This window comes from Sceloporus occidentalis, unplaced genomic scaffold, assembly GCF_023333645.1.
Source record: "Sceloporus occidentalis isolate IW3139 unplaced genomic scaffold, rSceOcc1.0.p SCAF_31, whole genome shotgun sequence".
NCBI lineage: Eukaryota > Metazoa > Chordata > Lepidosauria > Squamata > Phrynosomatidae > Sceloporus > Sceloporus occidentalis.
This window is the reverse complement of record NW_028317011.1, coordinates 11,941,850-11,962,701: the sequence shown is the minus strand read 5'-3', so window position 1 is coordinate 11,962,701 and position 20,852 is coordinate 11,941,850. Positions and strand designations below refer to the sequence as shown.

Below are 20,852 nucleotides of genomic sequence, written 5' to 3'. Positions count from 1 at the left end.
CCAACCCTGACTTTTTAACAATCAAGTCTTTTCTGTATTTAAAACGTGTTCTGTTTACATTTAAGAAACCTCAGAGGTACAGCCTCTTAAATAAACTCCATCTCATCCTTGCTAATAATAAAAAAAAAAAAATCACTCAGGGAAAAAAAGCTAAAAATAATATTACAGCTTGGATCATACTCAAAGCATTGCATGTGGGCATAGAAAACATTAGCAAAACCACTGGCTTTTTTAAATAACCTTAAAAACGGATATACCAAGTGCATCTCCCACTTGATTTGCTTCCTTTACCTAAGTACCCAGTATACTTCTACAAGGATAAAGACTAATTGAAAATCATATTTATTTTCCATAACAGTGTTGGCAGTTTTCCACTTATTCCTTTTTATGTCTTAACTTCTATCTTTCTAATGACTGATGCAATGTTATAATGTAAATAAGAGTTCTAACCGAGGTACTTGGGAAATTTGTACGTTTTTCAATTTACAAAATATCCTTTAAAGATTACATTCCCGGAAAGAAAGATGATATATTATTATGTGCTTTCATTTTACACAATGTATATGCACGACTGTGTGTGTTTATCAGGCTGTGTATAATGGGAACCCAGGCATTCATCTTTTATAATAAGACTTCTACATGACCTCCATTTGCCTATGTGTTCTGTTTTTACACTTATCATTTCAGAAGAAACTCTGGAATTATCAGACCACTGGAGAAATAGCCAAAATAAAGCTAAATGTCAGCAGCCTTTGGAATGCATGAGTATCTGCCCAAAAACATCTTACTTACAGTAGAGGAATGATCTATGCTATTTCATGTAGTATAAGCCACCCACTGAGGAAGTGATAGTCTACAATATCAGGAATCCATCTGGCTAGAACAGTCTGCTTCTTAGAAATTCACACAAGGTCATCACCCACAAAATAATGTCTAAAAAATCTGAAAGAAGAAGCTCCCTGTGTATATTTAATGATGACAAGATCAATGCTTGTGCCCCCTATACATATTCTTTCCTATATGTTTATGAAACCAAAAGCTCCAGCTCTACCCAAGAAATCAATTACATGAAAATAATATGGCTTTTTTATTAAAACTTGTGCAGATACAGCTGAATGATAACAGATTATATTTTAAGTTTTCGGTTAGGTCAGGCTCAATACCCAATGGAATCGACAATGGGCGGTACCCAAACCCATTGAAAACAATGCATTTTGAGCCCGTACAATGCATATAATGCGTTAAATGCATATAGAGCCATATAGGGCAAAAATCGATTGTAAATAATTTTTTTGAAACTATACTTGACATAAAAAGATGTAGGGCAGAACTAACTTCAGGCATCATGTTCCGCAAATCCTAATTGTTCAATTACATGTTATTAAGATAAATTTAAAAACTCTGGCAGGATCATGGCTCTTGGACATAGATAGAAAATACATGGAAATGCTGGCAACCAACCATATTTAATCTTGATATGGGAATTTGTATTTTCAAAGCAAGATATTAGAACCATAGTGGAAAGAACAGACATTTATTTGTTATGTAATAATATCCCATTACCATACCATTATGGTATCATATCTCAATTAACAAAAAAATGAGGAAAGACAATGTTTCTGAAACATTAATAACAATTTGCAGTTTGAATTAAATATTGCTTTACCTCGATGTTGTAAAAATTCCATATACCAGTGTAGTCCTAGGGTTGTCCGTTTCCATAAGAAAAACATCCTCTACATAGATGAAAAATAATAGAAAAAAGCCATATAACAAAAAATATTAATATTTAAACATTATCTATTAAACATGACAAATAGTTATTTTACGATGTATTCATTATTATACATGATCAAATGTAAAAAAAAATTATGGGTGCTATGGCATATCACACCTAAAAGCTAAAGCGTCTAAAGCTAAATCATTCACTGTCACATTTAATTATAATGTTTTTTTCATATATCTGCCAAAATATGATATCCTGAATTTAGCCAGATAATCTTGACAACTGGTCTAAAGGAAACAGAATTTGATGGCAGATAAGAACCATTAGGTCGATCTATTCCCACTTACTGTGTATGGAACTAAAAGCCAAGCCTAATATTTTTTTCAAAGGTATAGCTGCAACTCAGTGATGTAGGATAAGGAAAAGACATAAACCAGTGTCAATTATGGGAAGAAAGTTACGTAAATAACATTATTTCATTTGATACTACAAAAGCACTTTGCATACAGCCTACGTGTTAATTCCTTTACACATAGTAACAAACCTCGGATCTCTACAGGATACAATAAATCCAATGCTTACATGATGTCACAGTTTACTGAGTAGTAAAAGGGATTTATTTTACAAGCCAATTAAACACTGTATGTGGGTAAAATCCCATAATATCCTTATCTTCTTACTAAAACTAGCAAGGAATACATTGGCATATATTCTGTCAAATCTGATATTTGGTAATTTAAGTGTTGAGATTGAGTTAGAAGAAAAACAAAACAAAAGAAGGGAACCTTATAGAGCTATATTAGATCTCTGCCATTTTTGTAGATGGGAACTTCTTCACTCCAGCTACCCTGGAGCCTTCCCTTGTGGGAAGCAGCTAGAACTGCCCACTGACTAACACCCCCATCTAAAGGGAAAATGGGCAGGGAGCGGGGCGTGCCAAGACCCCGCGACCCTGGAGGATTCGGGTCTTGACCCGGAGAAAAGGTGCTTCACTCGGAGATCAATATGTGGACTGGAAAGCACTGAAATTTTTGGTCTGGGGAAAGGATGAGTCAAAATGTAATAGGCTGGTCGGAGATACACTATGATGACATTACATTTTAAATACATAGACATTAATATGAAGTTGGTCCCCTCTATGCAGCTATAAAAGCTTCCACTCTTCTGGGAAGGCATTTCACAAGCTTATGGAGTGTTTCTGTAGAAATTTTTGCCTATTCATACAGTATTTGTGAGGTCAGGCACTGATGTTGGACAAAAAGGCCTAACTCTCTGTGTGGGCCTTTCCATGTGTACCACTCTTAATTATCATATAATCAGGGTTTGGGCTAGGCGCAATGAAGGAACATCTTAATGCTTTAAAATAACAAGACCTTTTCGACAATGCTTCCACCTTTGTGGGAACGACCCTTTGCCCCAGTGCACAAAGCAAGGTCCATAAAGTCATGGTTGGATGAGTTTGGTGTGGAAGAACCTAGCCCACACAGAGCCCCAGTCAGGGCTCCTTTTAAATATAATAGGGGCACCTCTGGACCCCCTTCTCCACCCAATTGTACCAGTTTGTAGGTAAAGGTCTGTGCAGCTACCAACAAAGACCTCTCTTCTAATGCGTCCTCTGTGTGCTACCAGCTATGTGCAGGCAGTTTCAGACCTTCACCTCTGGAGGCTGTAGAAGATGTCCAAGAGTCGGATAGCATGGGCCTCTAAGGTAAGCCTGGGCACAGGGTATTTACCCCCTATGAACCGCATTAAAGACTGCTCCAGAATATGATATTATATCTCAGCACCATGTTAAGTATCATACAAGACATCCCATTGCATGGATTGTTGGTCTGTTAAACTATGCATGATGCGGTACTGACTTATAGAAAGACAAATAAGCTCTTAGCTATCACCTACTAAAAAGTTAATATGACCTTCTAAAATCAATTATTAAAAGAAAACGACACCATAGGTTTATTTCGAATGGATGAGAATATACCCTACTTTTATGAAACACTTTAAAAGCGCCATCTATCTAGCTATATTGAGTCTTGAATGTCTAAGGTTATCTGCTACTCACTATTTATTGAGTGTTTTGAAAGATGTTCATTTTGTTTACGTGAAAGAAAGTAGTTTTCAGCAGATTACTTAACCTGAAACCTAATCTCACCTAATTCATCAAAGTAGGTTTCAGTCCCATCATCATCCATCACAGAGCACACCAGCCTGGCCTTTAAAAATGTTGTCCATTTGTTAACAAGACTCCTCTGTCCACCAATGTCATTCTGGAAAAGAAAATTAGTTTGCTGCAATATTAGGATAGCTCTTTTTGTTAAAATGTTATACTTTTACACAAGTCATTTACTATGTAAGTTTAACCCCTTAATGACAAAGCCCGTACATGTATGGGCTCAAAATGCATTGTTTTCAATGGGTTTTGGGACCGCCCATTGTCCTTAAGGGGTTGATTAAAGGATGCACAGATCATTTGTAAACATTATTCAGATTCTGCAATGTTTTCACTACATACACACTTACACAAATATAGAAATCAATGCAGCACTGTAAAGGGCACAATATATGGTACAAATGGCAGGCAGCGAAGTAACTCAGATTTCAATAGATTACAACAAGGATTATATATATATATATATATATATATATTACACTATGCCATGATTTATTCAACAAACAATAAAGCCAAAATGGAGATGCCATGTGTGAAAAATTAAGTACACCCTTACTGCTTTCATAGCAATTAAGATGCTAAGTAGCAGACAAATGCCCTTGATTAATTGATCATCAGCAAATGTGACCTCCAAATATAAAAGCCAAAGTTTTAGCTGTGTGTCGGTCTGGAGCATTCAGGTGTGTGTTAACACAATGCCAAGGAGGAAAGACATCAGCAATGCTCTTAGAGAAGCAATTGTTGGTGCCAATCAATCTGGGAAGTTATAAGGCCATTTCCAAACAATATAAAGTCCATTATTCTACGGTGAAAACGATTATTCAAATGTGGAAAACATTCAAGACAGTTGCCAATCTTTCAAGAAGTGGATGTTCCAGAAAATTCACCCCTAAGTCAGACCATGCAATGCTCAGAGACATTGCAAAAAAACCCAAGAGTTACATATCAGACTCTACAGGCCTCAACATGCTAAATGTTAAAGTTCAATTAGAAAAGACTGAACAAGTATGGTTTGTTTGGAAGGGTTGTTATGAGAAATCCTCTTCTCTCTAAAAAGAACACAGCAGCTTAGTTTAGGTTTGCAAAGTTGCATCTGAACAAACCACATGACTTCTACAACAATGTCTTTTGGACAAACAAGACCAAAGTGGAGATCTTTGGCCATAATGTACAGATCAACTTTTGGCGAAAACTAAACAAAGCATTTCAGCACAAACACCTCATACCAACTGTTAAGCACAGTGGTAGAGGGGTGATGATTTGGGAGTGTTTTGCAGGACCAGGGAACCTTGCAGTCATTGTGTCGACCATGAACTCCTCTGTATACCAAATAATTATTGAGTCAAATGTGAGGCCATCTGTCCGAAAGCTAAAGCTTGGCAGAAATTGGGTCATGCAACAGGACAATAATCCCAAGCACACCAGCAAAAACAGAATAGCTGAAAAAGAAAAGTATGAAGGTGTTGCAATGGCCCAGACCTCAACCCAATTGAAATACTGTGGTAGGACCTTAAGAGAGCATAACAAAATGCCAGCAAACCACAACGAACTGAGGCAACGTTGTAAAGAAGAGTAGGCCAAAATGCCTCCAAAACGAGAGAGTGATAAAGTCATACAAAAGACAATTACTTCATGTTATTGCTGCTAAAGGTCGTTCTACAAGCTATTGATTCATAAGGTGTACTTCTCCATTTTGGCCTTATTTTTGTTGAATAAACCATGACACTGTGTAATATGTCATGTGTTGTTGTACATCTGAGGTTTTATTTACCTAATTTTTGGACCTACTAAGGAACAGATGATTGTTATATGTAAAACCATGGAATTCAAAGAGGGTGTACTTTCTTTTTCACACAACTATATATAGAGAAAATCGCTTTTTCATAAGTATTTTTTTTACCACTGGATATTTATAGTTGACTCCTTCCCAGCTAATGAAAGGAGATGAATTCCAGACACAAGCATAATAGATGATGCATCTTGTTTTATATTGTTATGTATTCCTTTGCATGTCATGAACAGGAAATCCACTTATAGTTAAATTATTGATATGATTATTAGGTTTTATTAGATAACCCAGCTCTCCCACAAATAAGGAAAAATATCTTACAGGACAAACTCTTGCTATCATTGAATGAATTTGCTTCGTACTCCCGCTGTTGTCTGTCAATCTCTCTTTCAAGAAGAAATAAACCTTGGCATCATTTGGATCTGTTCCATCTGGAAGAAGCTGTGCATCCACAAAGATTGGCTCTAGAACACAAGACATTAACTAAGAGACTCACATCCAGTTTACTTGTAAGTGATTTACTTTTGAAAGTAATATTGGCAAAGGTTAGAGATCTCCATTCACCCAACAAAGGTAATTAATTGATTCTTGAAATTAAATATTTAGATGGGATTTACTAACACAATCACGGTTATGCTTGGTGGAAAACATTATGCCTATTGATATATATCCATGCACAGAAATATTTGGTTATATTAACATAGCTTAACTACACTGTACTATTTTAATACTACTATTTATATCTTATACCGTTTCAACAATAATCAAACGTTTTATCTTCATTATTTTACTTTACATTTTTAAATGAAAATAAAAACAAAATTTTCTTAATAGATATTGGATAATGGATGATCACACATAACTCAAAAACAGCTGCACCTAACACAGCTATTAAGTGAAAAACAAGCTTAAAAACACAACTACTTACCACTCAGCCATTTTGAGTTATGTTGGTCTGTTCTCACAGCATTGCGTTTTGTGAGGCTACGAAATATGGCTGAATCGGTACCCATAAAATCAATATACATGCCAGAGAAGAGTTCTTCATCTGCAAAATTATTAGGAAAAAATATTACAAAAAATGTTCAATAAAAATGCATATTAGGAAAGAAGATAATTACACCTTTTCTACTCGTATAAAATACATACAATGATGCAAATTAAATAATTTCCCTTTTTAATTCCATTGTCATATTCAAATAATGTGTGCTTTACAGTTTGTACTTCGAGATAGGAATTGTACAATTGGCAGCCCTTTTAATATGCGTGCACTCACCCTAAATTATTTTACTTAAGTACTTAAATTCATTCATCTATATGTTTGACTTCAGGACAAACTATATTAATGGTACACTCCTTATGTTTAAAGTCATTATTTGCTAATTATTTGCATTATTTGCAAAAGAGTTACAATGTCTCATTAGCTTTATACATTTATAATTAACAGTGGAAAATAGTGTACTAGTATAATAGTGTATAGTATTTTTCAAATAATGATAAATTATGGCCCAAAAAATATTGAATGCCAATATTCTACAACACTTCATCTAATTAATTTACAATGAACACATTTGTTTGCACAATAAGAGTTTTAAAATATTTTGCTTGTATAGAGTGTGTTCATAAATTTACCCAACCTTGACCTTTTGTTTTTCATTAAGTCTATGTTTCCAAAGCAAGGTAACAAACTCAGAAATTAAATAAGTAGAATGGGAACAGTTATTATTGGAATTGGAATAGTTATTATTAATTAGCATTACTAAACCTACATTTACTTTTTGGTTACTTGACACTTACCTTCAAGGAGATGCATTTAAAGTATCAAAAACAAATAATAATATGGTATTTGCTCGATTATAATGCTCTAAAAAATACCCCTCGTCTTATAATCGGGGTCGTCTTATAATCAGACCTCAACTAGGTCTGACTATGAGACTAAGATCCAGATCCCCGGCAGCGATGCAGGGGACCTGGATCCTCCTGTTTCCCACCCCCCCACTTACCGGTACTTCTGAGTCCCCGGTGCTTAGTCCGGGCAGCGTGTAGAGCTCTACGCGATTCGCGTGCACAACTTCCGCTGCAGCTAGGAGGAGGTGCAGTTCGCAGCGGGGGTTGTCTGCGTCCATCTGATCTCAACCCCTGCTACGCACCGGGGACTCAGAAGCTCCAGTAAGTTTGGAGGAGGGAGGGGGAGAGAGTGTGAAATGCCTTTTAGCCCCCTTAATGCCACTCTGCCTCCAGAAATGCATTTTAACCCTCTATACGCCACTCTGCCTCCTGAAATGCCTTATACCTCCCTATATGCCACTCTGCCCCATAATATGCCTTTTAACCCCCTAAATGCCAGAGTGGCATATAGGGGTATAAGGCAATTCTGGAGGAAGAGTGGCACATAGGGGGTCAAAAGGCATATCATGGGGCACAGTGGCATTTAGAGGGTTAAAAGGTGTATCATGGAGCACAGTGGAATTTAGAGGGTTAAAAGGCATATCATGGGGCACAGTGGCATATAGGGGGTTAAAAGGTGTATCATGGGGCACAGTGGCATTTAGAGGGTTAAAAGGCATATCATGGGGCACAGTGGCATATAGGGGGTATAAAGCATTTCTGGGGCAGAGTGGCAAGCCAGGGGGGCAGATATGCATAACTGGGCAGGAGGTTGAAAAAAAAGGAAATAAAAACAAAATACGGTAATAACGGTAATAAATACGGTTTATATGCTATATTTGTTTTATTTACGGTAAAAAAAACTATTAGTACTTTAGAGAAATGTGATCATTCTCCTGCAATCAAAGTATCTGTGTTGTTTCTAATGCCAAGTACATTCCATCTGCTGGAGATGCCAAAATATCTTGTAATTATTATTAAGCCTGGCAGAACTACCTTGTGTGTAAAAACACATCTAACAATCCATTAAAGAGGTTTGAGCCTACGTGCTAACAGAACAATATACACACTTAATTACTGTACTGTATGGACTTCTGACATATTTTAAACTTCCCAGTAGATTATTCCATCTCCCTTGAGCGAACCCTCCTCGTTTATATTTAAACATATGCAATACTTACCAACATTATGGTGTGTGATATACTGACCATAACAACAACCATTACCATCATCATATGTGGGTGGTGGTATGATGTGACATCACATTATACTACACCCATATTACACGGGTGGTGACATATGCTTGTACTGTCAAATGTATGATTGGTGGCAATCATGCATACTTTGATCTGTTGTTAAAGTTTGTGCCCATATTGTGTACACAGTACAAGATGTTACAACTATGTTATGGTACTGTTGAAAAACATTATAGAGACCACACGACTTACTAATCATGACAGATACTGTGTTTACTTTGGGGTTGAACGAACAGCGTCCTTTCCCAGACTCATTCTTGTAGTCAATTACAAAAACACGATCCTGTTAAATAAAACATATTTCAAAATTATGGCATTATACAGTATAACCTTCTTGGGGAAATACATTAGGCGAACAATAATTATTATAGGGAAAATAGTACTGTGGCAACAGTCCATATTTGCATTCCTTAAAAAAACCCAGCAAAAATACTTACCTGATATAGCAGCTGCAGCTCTGCAGCTGCACTCCGTCTCTGTTGTATGGCAATTTTTGCCACTGATTGGCTGCTTCCAGCAGCCAATCTGTGGCAGGAAAGCTTTCCCAGTGGGGAGCAGTGAAAATATATATATATCCATCCATCCAGCTATCATGTGAATTAAAGTGTATATGATGGCTAGAGTTTCCATTGTGAATTACAATTCAAATACAAGTTTAGCATCCCCGCTACAAAATTATGGGACTACCCTTTGTATTCTAAGGGAAAGTGTTAACATCCTTTGAGATACACATACATTTGGTATTAATTTAACAAAGAACTAGCACAAAAGAATAGCTTGTCCTATGAGTCCCTACTCAGTAGTGTCTAGAGCATTTATTTTATTAGAATTTAATTATAAAACGTTAATGATTCAGCAGCACTGCTTTGTTGTCGTATATAACAATATAGAAGCATCACAATACGTAGACTGGTGCCGACTAAGTGTGCTAATATATATATTAGAGTGATCTATGCGTTTTTTAAGAAATGTGTATATTGTCGGTACTGTATATTATAGTGTTATTAGTAGTAGTATCATCATCAAACCTGAAATAGCAGAAAGGTTTAGTAAACCATATGGTGCGTCAGGGAATGCTAACCAACTCCTTACATTACTAACATATACTTTTTGTTTTCGGAAATGTTGTGCTTTTAGTAAATACATTTGCATATTACCATGTTCCATATCCTTGTAAATGTTTATTTTATAATATTGCCCAAAAATATTGATTACAAGCAAATTGTCATATGTGAGAAAGGGTACCTCAAGTGTTTTATTTATTGGTCAGTTAGAGTATAAAATTTCCTTCCTAACCATAAAATATGCAGCGATGGCTTTTAAATAGGCTTTTGTTCTTTGCATTATGAATAGCATCTTTGAGCTTCAATTTGCAGAAAGAATGCTTCCTGTGACCTTTCTTATACTTTGATAATGTCAGACATGATGTAGCATATTGTACAGACAACCAAATATCACCCACTTATCATTTAGCTAATTTTAGCAGAAATGCAAAGGAAATAGGATCTGGACACAAACATAAAAATTATAATGAAAAATATATTTACTGTTATATATATATATATATATATATATATATTTTTTTTTTATTATTATTATTTTTTTTACATTTCACTAAACGTCCTCCAAGGAAGCAAAGACAGGGAACAGTTATTGTATTCTGAATCATATATTATAAATTGTGGCTAGTTAAACACATTATTAACATGTTTGAAGTAAATATGAATCCTATGTTTTTAAAAGACACAGAATAAATTGCACTTACTGTACCTCAGACCTGCGGCCCCTGTTGACATAGGTGCATATGGGACTGAAGGCTCCACTTCCACAAATATACAAGTGAGTTCGGTTATAACTCTGAATTACACGTACAAAGTTTCCACAGCCATGCTAAAAAAAAAAAAAGATAAAATAATGAAGCTTAGTATGTATAGGAAGCGCTAGAAGCCTTTTCTGTGTTTCAGCACAATGATAGCTTTCATTACCCCCCCCCCCAAAAAAGAACAATTTATAAAAGGGCAATCGCTTAAATGTAACAATGTTAAATTAGGGATATCCTGGGAAGGCTGAACTCTTTGTAACCTTATTTATATGTGGATGAAAGTTTCTATATGTGTTTTTTGGGTACATTCTGCCAAAATGTAAGAAGTTTTAGATAAAAAAAAAATTGCAAGTTTAATTAAAGTATAGTATTTTAGGAACCTCTGATTTATGAACTTCTGCCTATAAAAGACTTGTAAGAATGAGGAGACCCAACCCTTTCTCAAACTAAGGCATTGGATATTGTTTAAAACACAAGAAAAGAAAACACACACCACTAGTGTAAATGAATAAGTAATACTTTCCCTAATTAGGCAGCAGCACCCAAATAAGCGTTCCTCCAACACTTAATGATCTATACAATTCTTCCAAATGGGGCGCACATCCACATAGGGGAAAAAAGATTTTTGAAAAAAATATAGTTAGGTTTTCGGGCAAACTGCAAAGGAAAATCCTGATTCAACTCCTGAGGAAGCCGGTTGTCCGGTGAAACGCGTTGAGAGAGAGGGATATATTGTGAAAGTTCTTGCTGCTGGACGGTGGACTTTCCTGTGCCTGGTTTAAAAGCTGATTACCTTGTGCACGCTTTTGTACATTTCGTCTGTTGTAAGTGCAATATTTTACCTTATCCACATGACCAAGTGATACTGTGCCATTGCTGCTGTGTTTTTATATTTTTTAGCCACAAAGAATTAAAGAATATTTTATGATGAGCGCATTTATGTCCTTGGAAATGTGAGTGCACTACTTACTTGCAGTATTGCTAAGCCTTATTTACATACAGAGTCACACTATATTTTTTTCAAAAATCTTTTTTCCCCTATGTGGATGTGCGCCCCATTTGGAAGAATAGTATAGATCATTAAGTGTTGGAGGAACGCTTATTTCGGTGCTGCTGCCTAATTAGGGAAAGTATTACTTATTCATTTACACTAGTGGTGTGTGTTTTCTTTTCTTGTGTTTTAAACAATATCTAATGCCTTAGTTTGAGAAAGGGTTGGGTCTCCTTATTCTTACAAGTCTTTTATAGGCAGAAGTTCATAAATCAGAGGTTCCTAAAATACTATACTTTAATTAAACTTGCAATTTTTTTTTTATCTAAAACTTCTTACATTTTGGCAGAATGTACCCAAAAAACACATATAGAAACTTTCATCCACATATAAATAAGGTTACAAAGAGTTCAGCCTTCCCAGGATATCCCTAATTTAACATTATGTTACATTTAAGCGATTGCCCTTTTATAAATTGTTGTTTTTTTTGGGGGGGGGGGTAATCCCCTATGTGGATGTGCGCCCCATTTGGAAGAATTAGATATTGTTTCTCAGGAGGGTGAATGGGAAACATAGCCACACAAGTAAGATTTTTTTGTCAAGTGACATTAATTATACATTTATCGATAAATATGGTCTGATGTGTGGTACACAATACAAAGTAACATTGTAGACCAAAACTCACTTGGCACAGAGACTAGCCCAACACGTTCACAATTTACTACCCAGTTATGCACACACATTGATAAAAACACACTGCATATAAAACCATAACCAAACCTAACCAAGTAGAGGTACTTAAACATACATAACACAATGGAGGACAATTTGGGAATGGAACAGTTTAAGTTTGCTTTACCAATCTCTAGGGTGAAGGCAAACACCTTACCTGACCTGAATGTAAAATAAACTAATAGGTTTTCAAAGGGGATTTAAAAGGGGGATTAATACTTTACTTGATCAGTGATCACTAGTATTCTTCATATATACACTTCATAAAATATGAATTTTGTTGGAGTTTTATTGCCTTGTTTTCTTAAGAATATTACAAAATCAGTTCAGTGATATCTCTTTCAGTATACAATTCTCAAAATAAATATTTCATATTTCACTTGTTTATCACAGTACAGAAACATTTGAGATTATGTTATCAACTGTTGGCCTGTTTATTGCGTTCTCTAAGTAAGCTGGTACACAGGCACAAACCAGATAAAATGAAAGGGAAAAAAAAACAGAATTTGAAAATCGTAAAAAAAAACCCTTTATAATCACCTTAATGTTTCCTTAACAATGCAGCAAAATAGACTTATTTTTTTTGTTTAAACAAGGCTGTGGTTATATCACATTTTTTAAAAATAATTAGAAGGTAATTTCAATAGCTAAAAATAATTTAATGAGTGCTAATTGCATTAGTTTTACCATTTATATACAACCAGACCTAATATTGACCTAAACGACAATCTTTGTTTATCAAGCTTTTTACATTTATTAATACCACAGTCCAAAATCTACATAGAAAAGTGGACATCTACATAATGTTGTAAATTTGCCTTAGCTTTATACTCTGTTTATAATGCTTTGCACAATTTAACTATTGACACAACTACTGATTTTTCTGGAACCATTTTGGTTCTTTATATATGGAAATGTATGCAGTTAATAAGTATAAATGAATCATTTGTTGGAAATGATTCCTGCATGATCACCGACCATAATCCACTAGCTAATCTGAAACACACAATAAGAAATAGTTTTGGTAATTATGTTTACTAGATAAGGCCATAACTTCAACAGGTTCCTGATTGTAACTATTCACTAATACCATCACCCCACTGGGGATTACCAGCAGGACCTACACCCATCTATTCTTTCTTTTGGCTGCACTGACACAAACCTGACTCACAGGACAAGTATTTTCCTTACTGACTTACTGTGGGATCTTTGCCAGCCATCTTGCACTCTTCAACTTTGTTAGCAGAAGCCGGCCAGAAAACCTGATTATAAACAAAAAACACACACAAACATAAAAAATACATTTTGGACAACACAATAGTGTTGGACATTATAAACACGTTATACACTAAGCATACAATAGATTTTTAACGTGTTTTTTTTATTTGGTTACCTAATATTTGATGTTATTTTTACAACTATGAATCAATCATAAATATTTTTAACTGAGCATACAGAACTTTTAATTCAATGTTGCTTTTATTTTAATTACTATATATGTTTATTCTTTATGTTCGAAAGGCATAAGCAATGTGTATCCAATAAACAGCCTTCCTCATTTGGCATCAAATGTGTTAAGTAGGAAGGAAGTCTTTGGACAGTTAGAATGTATCCCAGGAGAGTTCTTATAGAAAATGGGCACATACAATGCGGAACAGCTGCTTGCTTTCAATTAGTACTGAATTCTATTTTCACTAACATTACACATTATTTGATTTGTGGAAATTGCGTGATTGCTTCTTTCTAACAAGAAAGAGAAACAAAAATGTTGTTGAATATAGTGTTAGCAAGTGCTTCACTTTCCATCGCCATCTATCATCACAGCTCTGAATATGAATTGAAGTGGAAGATGGGATTGTTTCAGATTCATATAACCATTTATGACATTACTATGAAATTCTTCCATTTATCTAGGGGGAAAATCACAGTAATCACCTTCAGTGTAACATTGACAATACAAGGCAATCATGACTTTTCATTTATTTGACTTTGTCAATATTTGCTACTCCTGGCAATGGTAGTAGTCCAGAACAAAGGACAGCAAAGTGTATATGCCTCCACTTTTTAAGAGCTGCTGCAGAAATGCAGATCATACAATCCACAATTGGTGTCTAATAGCCAGCAGCATAATTGTGTGACAGGGTTGTGTACCAACGATATCAGGGTTACATTGTCATATCCACCACAGTGGCCATTTATCAAATAACTGGTGGATGCAGAGCTAGGATAGATGCCCTGGTGGTATAAAGGGACCCCTCTGCTTCAATGACCTCCCCCCCTCTGCTACCTGCAAGTCCCACAAACCATGAAAAATAAGAACACTGGATAATGAGGCTTTAAACAGACAGACAGCATCCTCATGTACATGGACAGACAGGGAGGAGAATGCAGCAGATATATATATCCTATACCACCAGGAATGAGAGTTGTGAGGGGGTGTAGCAATGGCCTGGACATACTGGAACCCATACCATTACTCTACTGGTAGGTAGGATACCATATGGCGACACCAATCTTTGCAATTAAGTTTAAAAGGAACACAGAATGGACCACTAACAAGAGTAATTTTGGAAGCAAGAAGCCACAGTTCATGAATCCACTGATACAACAAAGGTGGCAAAGAAGAATAAAATAATCCAAATTAATCAAATTCTAAACTTTAATTAAAACATCTCAACCAAAAATATTTCTACGGTGTAGAGAGAGTAGAAGCATTTAATATCCATTTGAACCATGTATGGACAAGGTTGGGTATATTTACCATATAAGTGATTAATTAAAATGGGTGCCTTCTGGCCTAATCAATTTACGAGATAATGATATACATGTGAATTTATATTAGTACAATCTACTTCCCTTCAAGTCAGCAAAATTTTGTTATGGATAGGTTTCTGCCTTTTTGTATTTTTTTTTTTGCTTAGCTGAAGATATAGCCTAACATTTCGGATTTTGATCTTAGTAACTCAAAAACGAGACCTTCTTAAATGATACTTTTGTCAAATGCTATTATTCAACAGAAAGTAAAACGAGAAGCAAAGACATTTATTGAGGAGAGATAAAACTTACACATTCCGAAGCATTAAGCCTTTTGACTCTTTGTGCACAGCTGTAAAAATCTTTTCCTGCAAACTGCCGCCAATATCTAACAGCCAGCTGCACTTATCAAAGTTGTTGTTGAATGTAAATAAAATGTGATGGTTTTAAGCAACCAATTTCCTATAAAGTGAAAAATGATTGACATGAACTCACACTTAAAGGATCGTGACTTATGTTGTTGATATTGAGTGACAGAATATGGTCTTTGCTGCCCACATAGATTCTGTCCTGGTCCTCATCCATTAACAAGATCCTGTAGTCTAGGGAACTTTGTGATATACTGTAGTATTCAGAGGTACGCGTTTCCTGGAGTTCTGAAATAAAAACAAAAGAAAGACACTCATTTACTCTGACTTGCTACTAAAAGTCTTACAAATTTAAGCTAAGCCAAATACATCCTTCTGGGTCTCAGGACACTACTAAATAATACTGTTTCTTACACGGACTAACATTAATCTGATTAATGGAGCTCTAGAGAACTGTGTCACGCAACCAACATTTTCCCCATTCATTAAAATGAAAACTGACCTATGACTACTTTTTCCAGGTTACGACTTCCTTTGTCTCATATGATCATATAATCATAATAAAGAAGATCATGATATGCATATCAAGTCATTATAAACCATTAATGCTGAGTTATACCAGAACAACAAACACAATGTGTTGTGATGGAGAAGTTATGATTCAAAAGTCCTTAGAATGGAAAACCTTGTAGACACCAAGAATTGTGAGGTTAGTGCCAGGGCTGTAAGAAGAGCAGCTCCCTCAGGCACCACAAGGAAAGCAATCCCACTGCACACCTTTCCCTTTCAAAAAGCCGATGTAACGTAAGGGGGACTGGACCTCTGATCCTGCCGCAGGTGCCAAGAACCTTAATTATGGCTCTGATTAGTCCTTACAGCCCAGCCCCAGCAATCGTATCAAGAACATCCAACAAATATGCAACTACAGAGATGAACCATACAGATACTCACGTGAATAATAATAATAAAAAAAATGTTTTAAACCTGTTGTATGCCATAAATAAGTATGGATTTTGACCTGCATAGAATGATCAGATGTAGTCCGTTGCTTCGTATTACTTATTGACTTTACCAAAATGACCGGGCATGATAACTTTTACCTTTACAATTATGAATGGTTTTCAAATGTAGATATCTGGTATATTAATTGAAACATGATCAAACATTAAATTGCATGATATTATATTTTATTCTTCATATTAGGCCAGTACAGATTTCAATGTAATCTGTATCATTTATAGAATCAATATCTTCCTACTTTAACCCTTGTCCGCGTGTATGGACTTATGGTGGGCTTTTTTTTTTTTTTTACAGTTCAGCAATTTAAAAAAAGTTTTTTTTTGTGTTTATTAATGTATGTGATATCTCTGTGTCGTGCAATTTAACCACATCATAAAGAAATCAACAAAGCAGTTGCAAATGTGTTGTGTTCAGATTTACATTTAGCCATCAGTGCTATTTTAAGCCTGTCCCTGTTATCCAGATTAGTTGTGTTAAATATATATTCTATGGACTGCCACATTGAATTCTCAATTTACTTATACCAGAGTGTAACCGATCTGGAATCAAGTGTGTACTTAAGTCACCTCTCTGCGGTGAAAAATTATCTGGAGAGGTTTCGCTGGCTGACGTCAATACTTAGACAAGTATGTTTCCGTTCTCAGCAGCGTATCATTGCATATTTGGTAACTATAAATAAAATCTGTCACGCATAAACCCATACACAGGTGACTTTGTTACCATGTAGCTTCCTTGTAACAGTGTACATAGCTGTAATTCATTCCAGGACGTTACATGATCATAGCTTTACAGCATGAACAGTGGCATTTAAAGGCATAGTTATGCAACAACGTAAAACTCCCCAGTGTGATTTGTTGTCTTGAGTTGGTTGTCTGGCAGGATCTGAATGAATGCGTTGCTAGTAAGTCTCTCCGCCATATGCGTTCTTGAGACACTAGATCACAGGGACATTTACTCGAACTAGCAAATCTCTATACTGCGAACACTGGGTGTCTGAAAAAGATCAAACACTAAATTATAAATATGCACTGATAAGGTTTATGTTTATGGTTTTTTTTTATTTATTTATTTAATCTCCAGACTAGTCTGGCTATTTTCTTTTAGAGGCTTTGCTGAGTTATTGGATTATTCTTTAATCATACACTATTGAGTAGATTCGGTATTGTTGCTGTGGATTTTTTCATATTCCATGAAGTATTCTTCACATAAGCAATGCAAAGACTGGATTGATTTTGCGTGTGTGTGTGTGAATTATACAATCGCTATTCGTCTCATGTCTGTGCAAAAAAACCCAAAACATAAATCCATAGTCTGGTTAGCACCAGGGAACTCTTAAATTGACCTACAATTTACATTAATCAATAGAATTGTAGAGATTTCTGTTCAAATTGTCTTTGATAAAAGGTTTTGTTCTTAGATTAACATAATTGATAATAGAGATGATAAAATAAAATGTACATGTAGGGAGTTTTTAGGTTCGAAGACCCAATAGGAAACAAAAATCGTTAAGATATTTAAGGTGACCTGCCCCCTGGAATTTTAATCTAGAGCTAGCAGGTTGCTATGTTTAATGGACTAGCGTTAATTTCAGTAAACAATTTAAACTGTTAATAAAAAGAGCAGACAGTGGTCAAACCCCGTTTCCTTTCCTTTTTTAGGGATGGTATTGATCAACATGGCTATAATGTTCAGCAGCAAGGAAATTTCCCCAGAGTCTAGTGACCATTTAATTGTGTTTGTTTAGGGTCTTTTGCATGGGGAACCTTGCCAAGAATTATATAGAGGCCATGCTTTGTGGTGTTGTTAAAAATGGTTGTGGGTGTGCAATCCCACTGGTCTGGTTAACACTGCTGTCAACAATTTGAAGAATGTTTTGTCTGACTCACTGTGATTGTTCATGTTACCGACTCCGTAAAGAGTCATCATGTGGGTCCAATTTTCTTCTGCAACAACCACCAACACAGACAGCGTATATGTTAAAGTAATAACAAAAATCATGTGTATAAAACCTGTGAAAAACAACATCCTCACAGCTAATGATGGAAATCACATTAATACTCAGAGGAGCAAACCATAGAAGTTCGTGAATGAGTTTGGTTCATATCAATAAAGAATAACCATTGTGCAAACTGATAAACATGGGGCAGTCACTATGGAAACAATTATATATTCCACTTGATTCCCAACACGTATCCACAAAGCCCTAGATTTTCTTACAAACGTGGATTATTTGTTACTAAAAAATAATCCCGCTTTAGTATCAAGTGGATCTGATACGCAGTATATTCTAAATGTTGTAATCTATACTCATAGAATAACAATGACATATTCGACCACGTAGTTCGCCCAACTACTGTAAAACCTGAAGCCTTATTTGGCCTTCAGACCTCATGATTAGATCCTGAAATCTTGTATCACCTGCCCTTATCACTAATACACCTGTCTTTTGCTTGTTTACTCACAGGTTAGGGTTAAACCCATTTTGAGATTTAACTGGACTCTACAGAAACATATGACAATAGTTGAAGTAGGGTTCTTAAAAATACAGATGTTTGCCTGGTCAAAAGCATGAAATAACATAATCTAATAGACTATATTAGGATCGGACACTTCAATAGAGCCCGTGCATGCTAGTCCACACTTTGACACTCATGACACACTAAGATATTCTTCACTTTTAGCACAAGTGCTAAAGGAATAAATCTCACCTTTGTAGCACCATTATGATCTGAAGTTTAAAATGACATAGGAATGATGATTTGTAGGTCTACCTCTCCAAAGGCAGCTTTTGTTGATAAAAAAAACGAACAATTACAAACAAGTGTTTTAGTTTTCAAATACCTTTTAAAATATCCAGTGCCCAAAATCTGGAAGCAGGGCTTAAAAATCAAAGGATCCTTCGGCAGACATTTATTTAGTCTCTGCCTAATGTTTTGATGATAGCTAGATATGAAACACTCACACAGAAACTGATGGTACCTGTCAGCAAGAATGTAAAGCTTAATGTACAGGGCAAAATGCTTCTGCTACAGCTTGTTTTGAAAAAAATCTGTCACATTTAGCTTGATAGAAACGTTTCAGCGAGCAGCAAAGTAAAAAATAGAAACATTTAAGCTTCTGGAAAAGATCAAGTAGAACTGACAGGTCACTTTTTCTCTGAGGCTTCACCACATACTTAATCTGATTCATGGGTGGTGGTTAATTCTTGATGATGCTGATGATAACCATGCTGAAAACCATCATCATTTCAGGCTTTTCATGTATAATATATATGAAAAAAAATGGATGGGCTTTTATGGTATTTTTTCATAAAGAAATCAGTCACATAGTGAAATTAGCTAATCCTTCCTAACTGTTATCCAAACATCTTTAATCGGTTTAAATAAGCACCATGTCTGCAAATGTATGAATGTGTTTATTATTTATAGTAGCCTGTTCCAGAGTTGTCAAATAAAATTGCACTCTAAATTATTCAATAACGCAAGATTGCATTCACAAATATGTGTAGTTTAGACTGTAAACCCTTTTGAATTGGGGCTCACTGTGCCACTCCTCAAATTTAATCTATCCAATGCAATTTGTTCTCATGTTAAGAAAATCTGGTCTATAAATCCTTTTGAGCAAAAAAAAACAAAAAAACCCTAAAAATATAGTTCAGCCACGAGAATAACGTTATTATGGATGATTGATTTGTACACATCCAGCCTAAACAAAATCATTTCTTGTCTACGGAAAGAAGATACAAGACATTTTATCACATTTCCTGCTTCCATGGAAAATACAAGAAAATGCATTCATTTATCTGGATGTAGGAAAAAAGTATTTAATCTTGGAATTATGACAAGTCCTAAAGCTAGTCTGAAGAGAATAGAACAATGTGTTGCTAGCACACTTTCCATACCTCCCAAGTCATTTGGCCCACAAAGGACATGTTTGTTTTCCTGGGTGTGGTTAGAGGTGTAGCTAAGTTTTAGCTTTTTATGCAACATAGTGACATTATGACCTATTTGTGACATAATATGTAACACATCTCTAATCAGGATGTTTATTATTGATGAGGTATAATTAAAGCAAATAAAACACACATGAAAAGCTCTATCCAGATGCAGAGCCAAACCTAGAGACATCTCAGACACTCCAATAGACTGCATTACAAAGTGTTGCATTCCCTAAAGTCTAATTTAAGATAAAGGGATCATATCCCAAAAATTAGATAAATCGAAGTTGATATTAATTCTATAAACATGAGGGCCTATTTTGCATAAAACCAACCTCACAGACTGTAAATTAATCTTACTTTTGATCTCATCTTACATAGTTACATAGGCTGAAAAAGA

The 20,852-nt window shown here is 35.4% G+C and overlaps 1 protein-coding gene across 1 annotated transcript in view; it reads right to left on the bottom strand.

Annotated features, from left to right (window-relative positions):
• LOC149298838 (semaphorin-3C-like) overlaps positions 1 to 15,781 on the bottom strand; it is a 34,734-nt gene extending 18,953 nt beyond the window's left edge. Inside the window, exons 1-8 of the mRNA XM_089487006.1 lie at positions 15,623 to 15,781; positions 13,573 to 13,635; positions 10,599 to 10,718; positions 9,021 to 9,111; positions 6,614 to 6,733; positions 6,007 to 6,149; positions 3,879 to 3,993; positions 1,667 to 1,736 (exon numbers count right to left, since the gene is read on the bottom strand). Coding sequence (XP_089343132.1) covers positions 1,667 to 1,736; positions 3,879 to 3,993; positions 6,007 to 6,149; positions 6,614 to 6,733; positions 9,021 to 9,111; positions 10,599 to 10,718; positions 13,573 to 13,635; positions 15,623 to 15,712 — 812 coding nt within the window. The 5' untranslated portion in view covers positions 15,713 to 15,781. The remainder of the gene's footprint in view (positions 1 to 1,666; positions 1,737 to 3,878; positions 3,994 to 6,006; positions 6,150 to 6,613; positions 6,734 to 9,020; positions 9,112 to 10,598; positions 10,719 to 13,572; positions 13,636 to 15,622) is intronic.
• Positions 15,782 to 20,852: the final 5,071 nt, after the last annotated feature.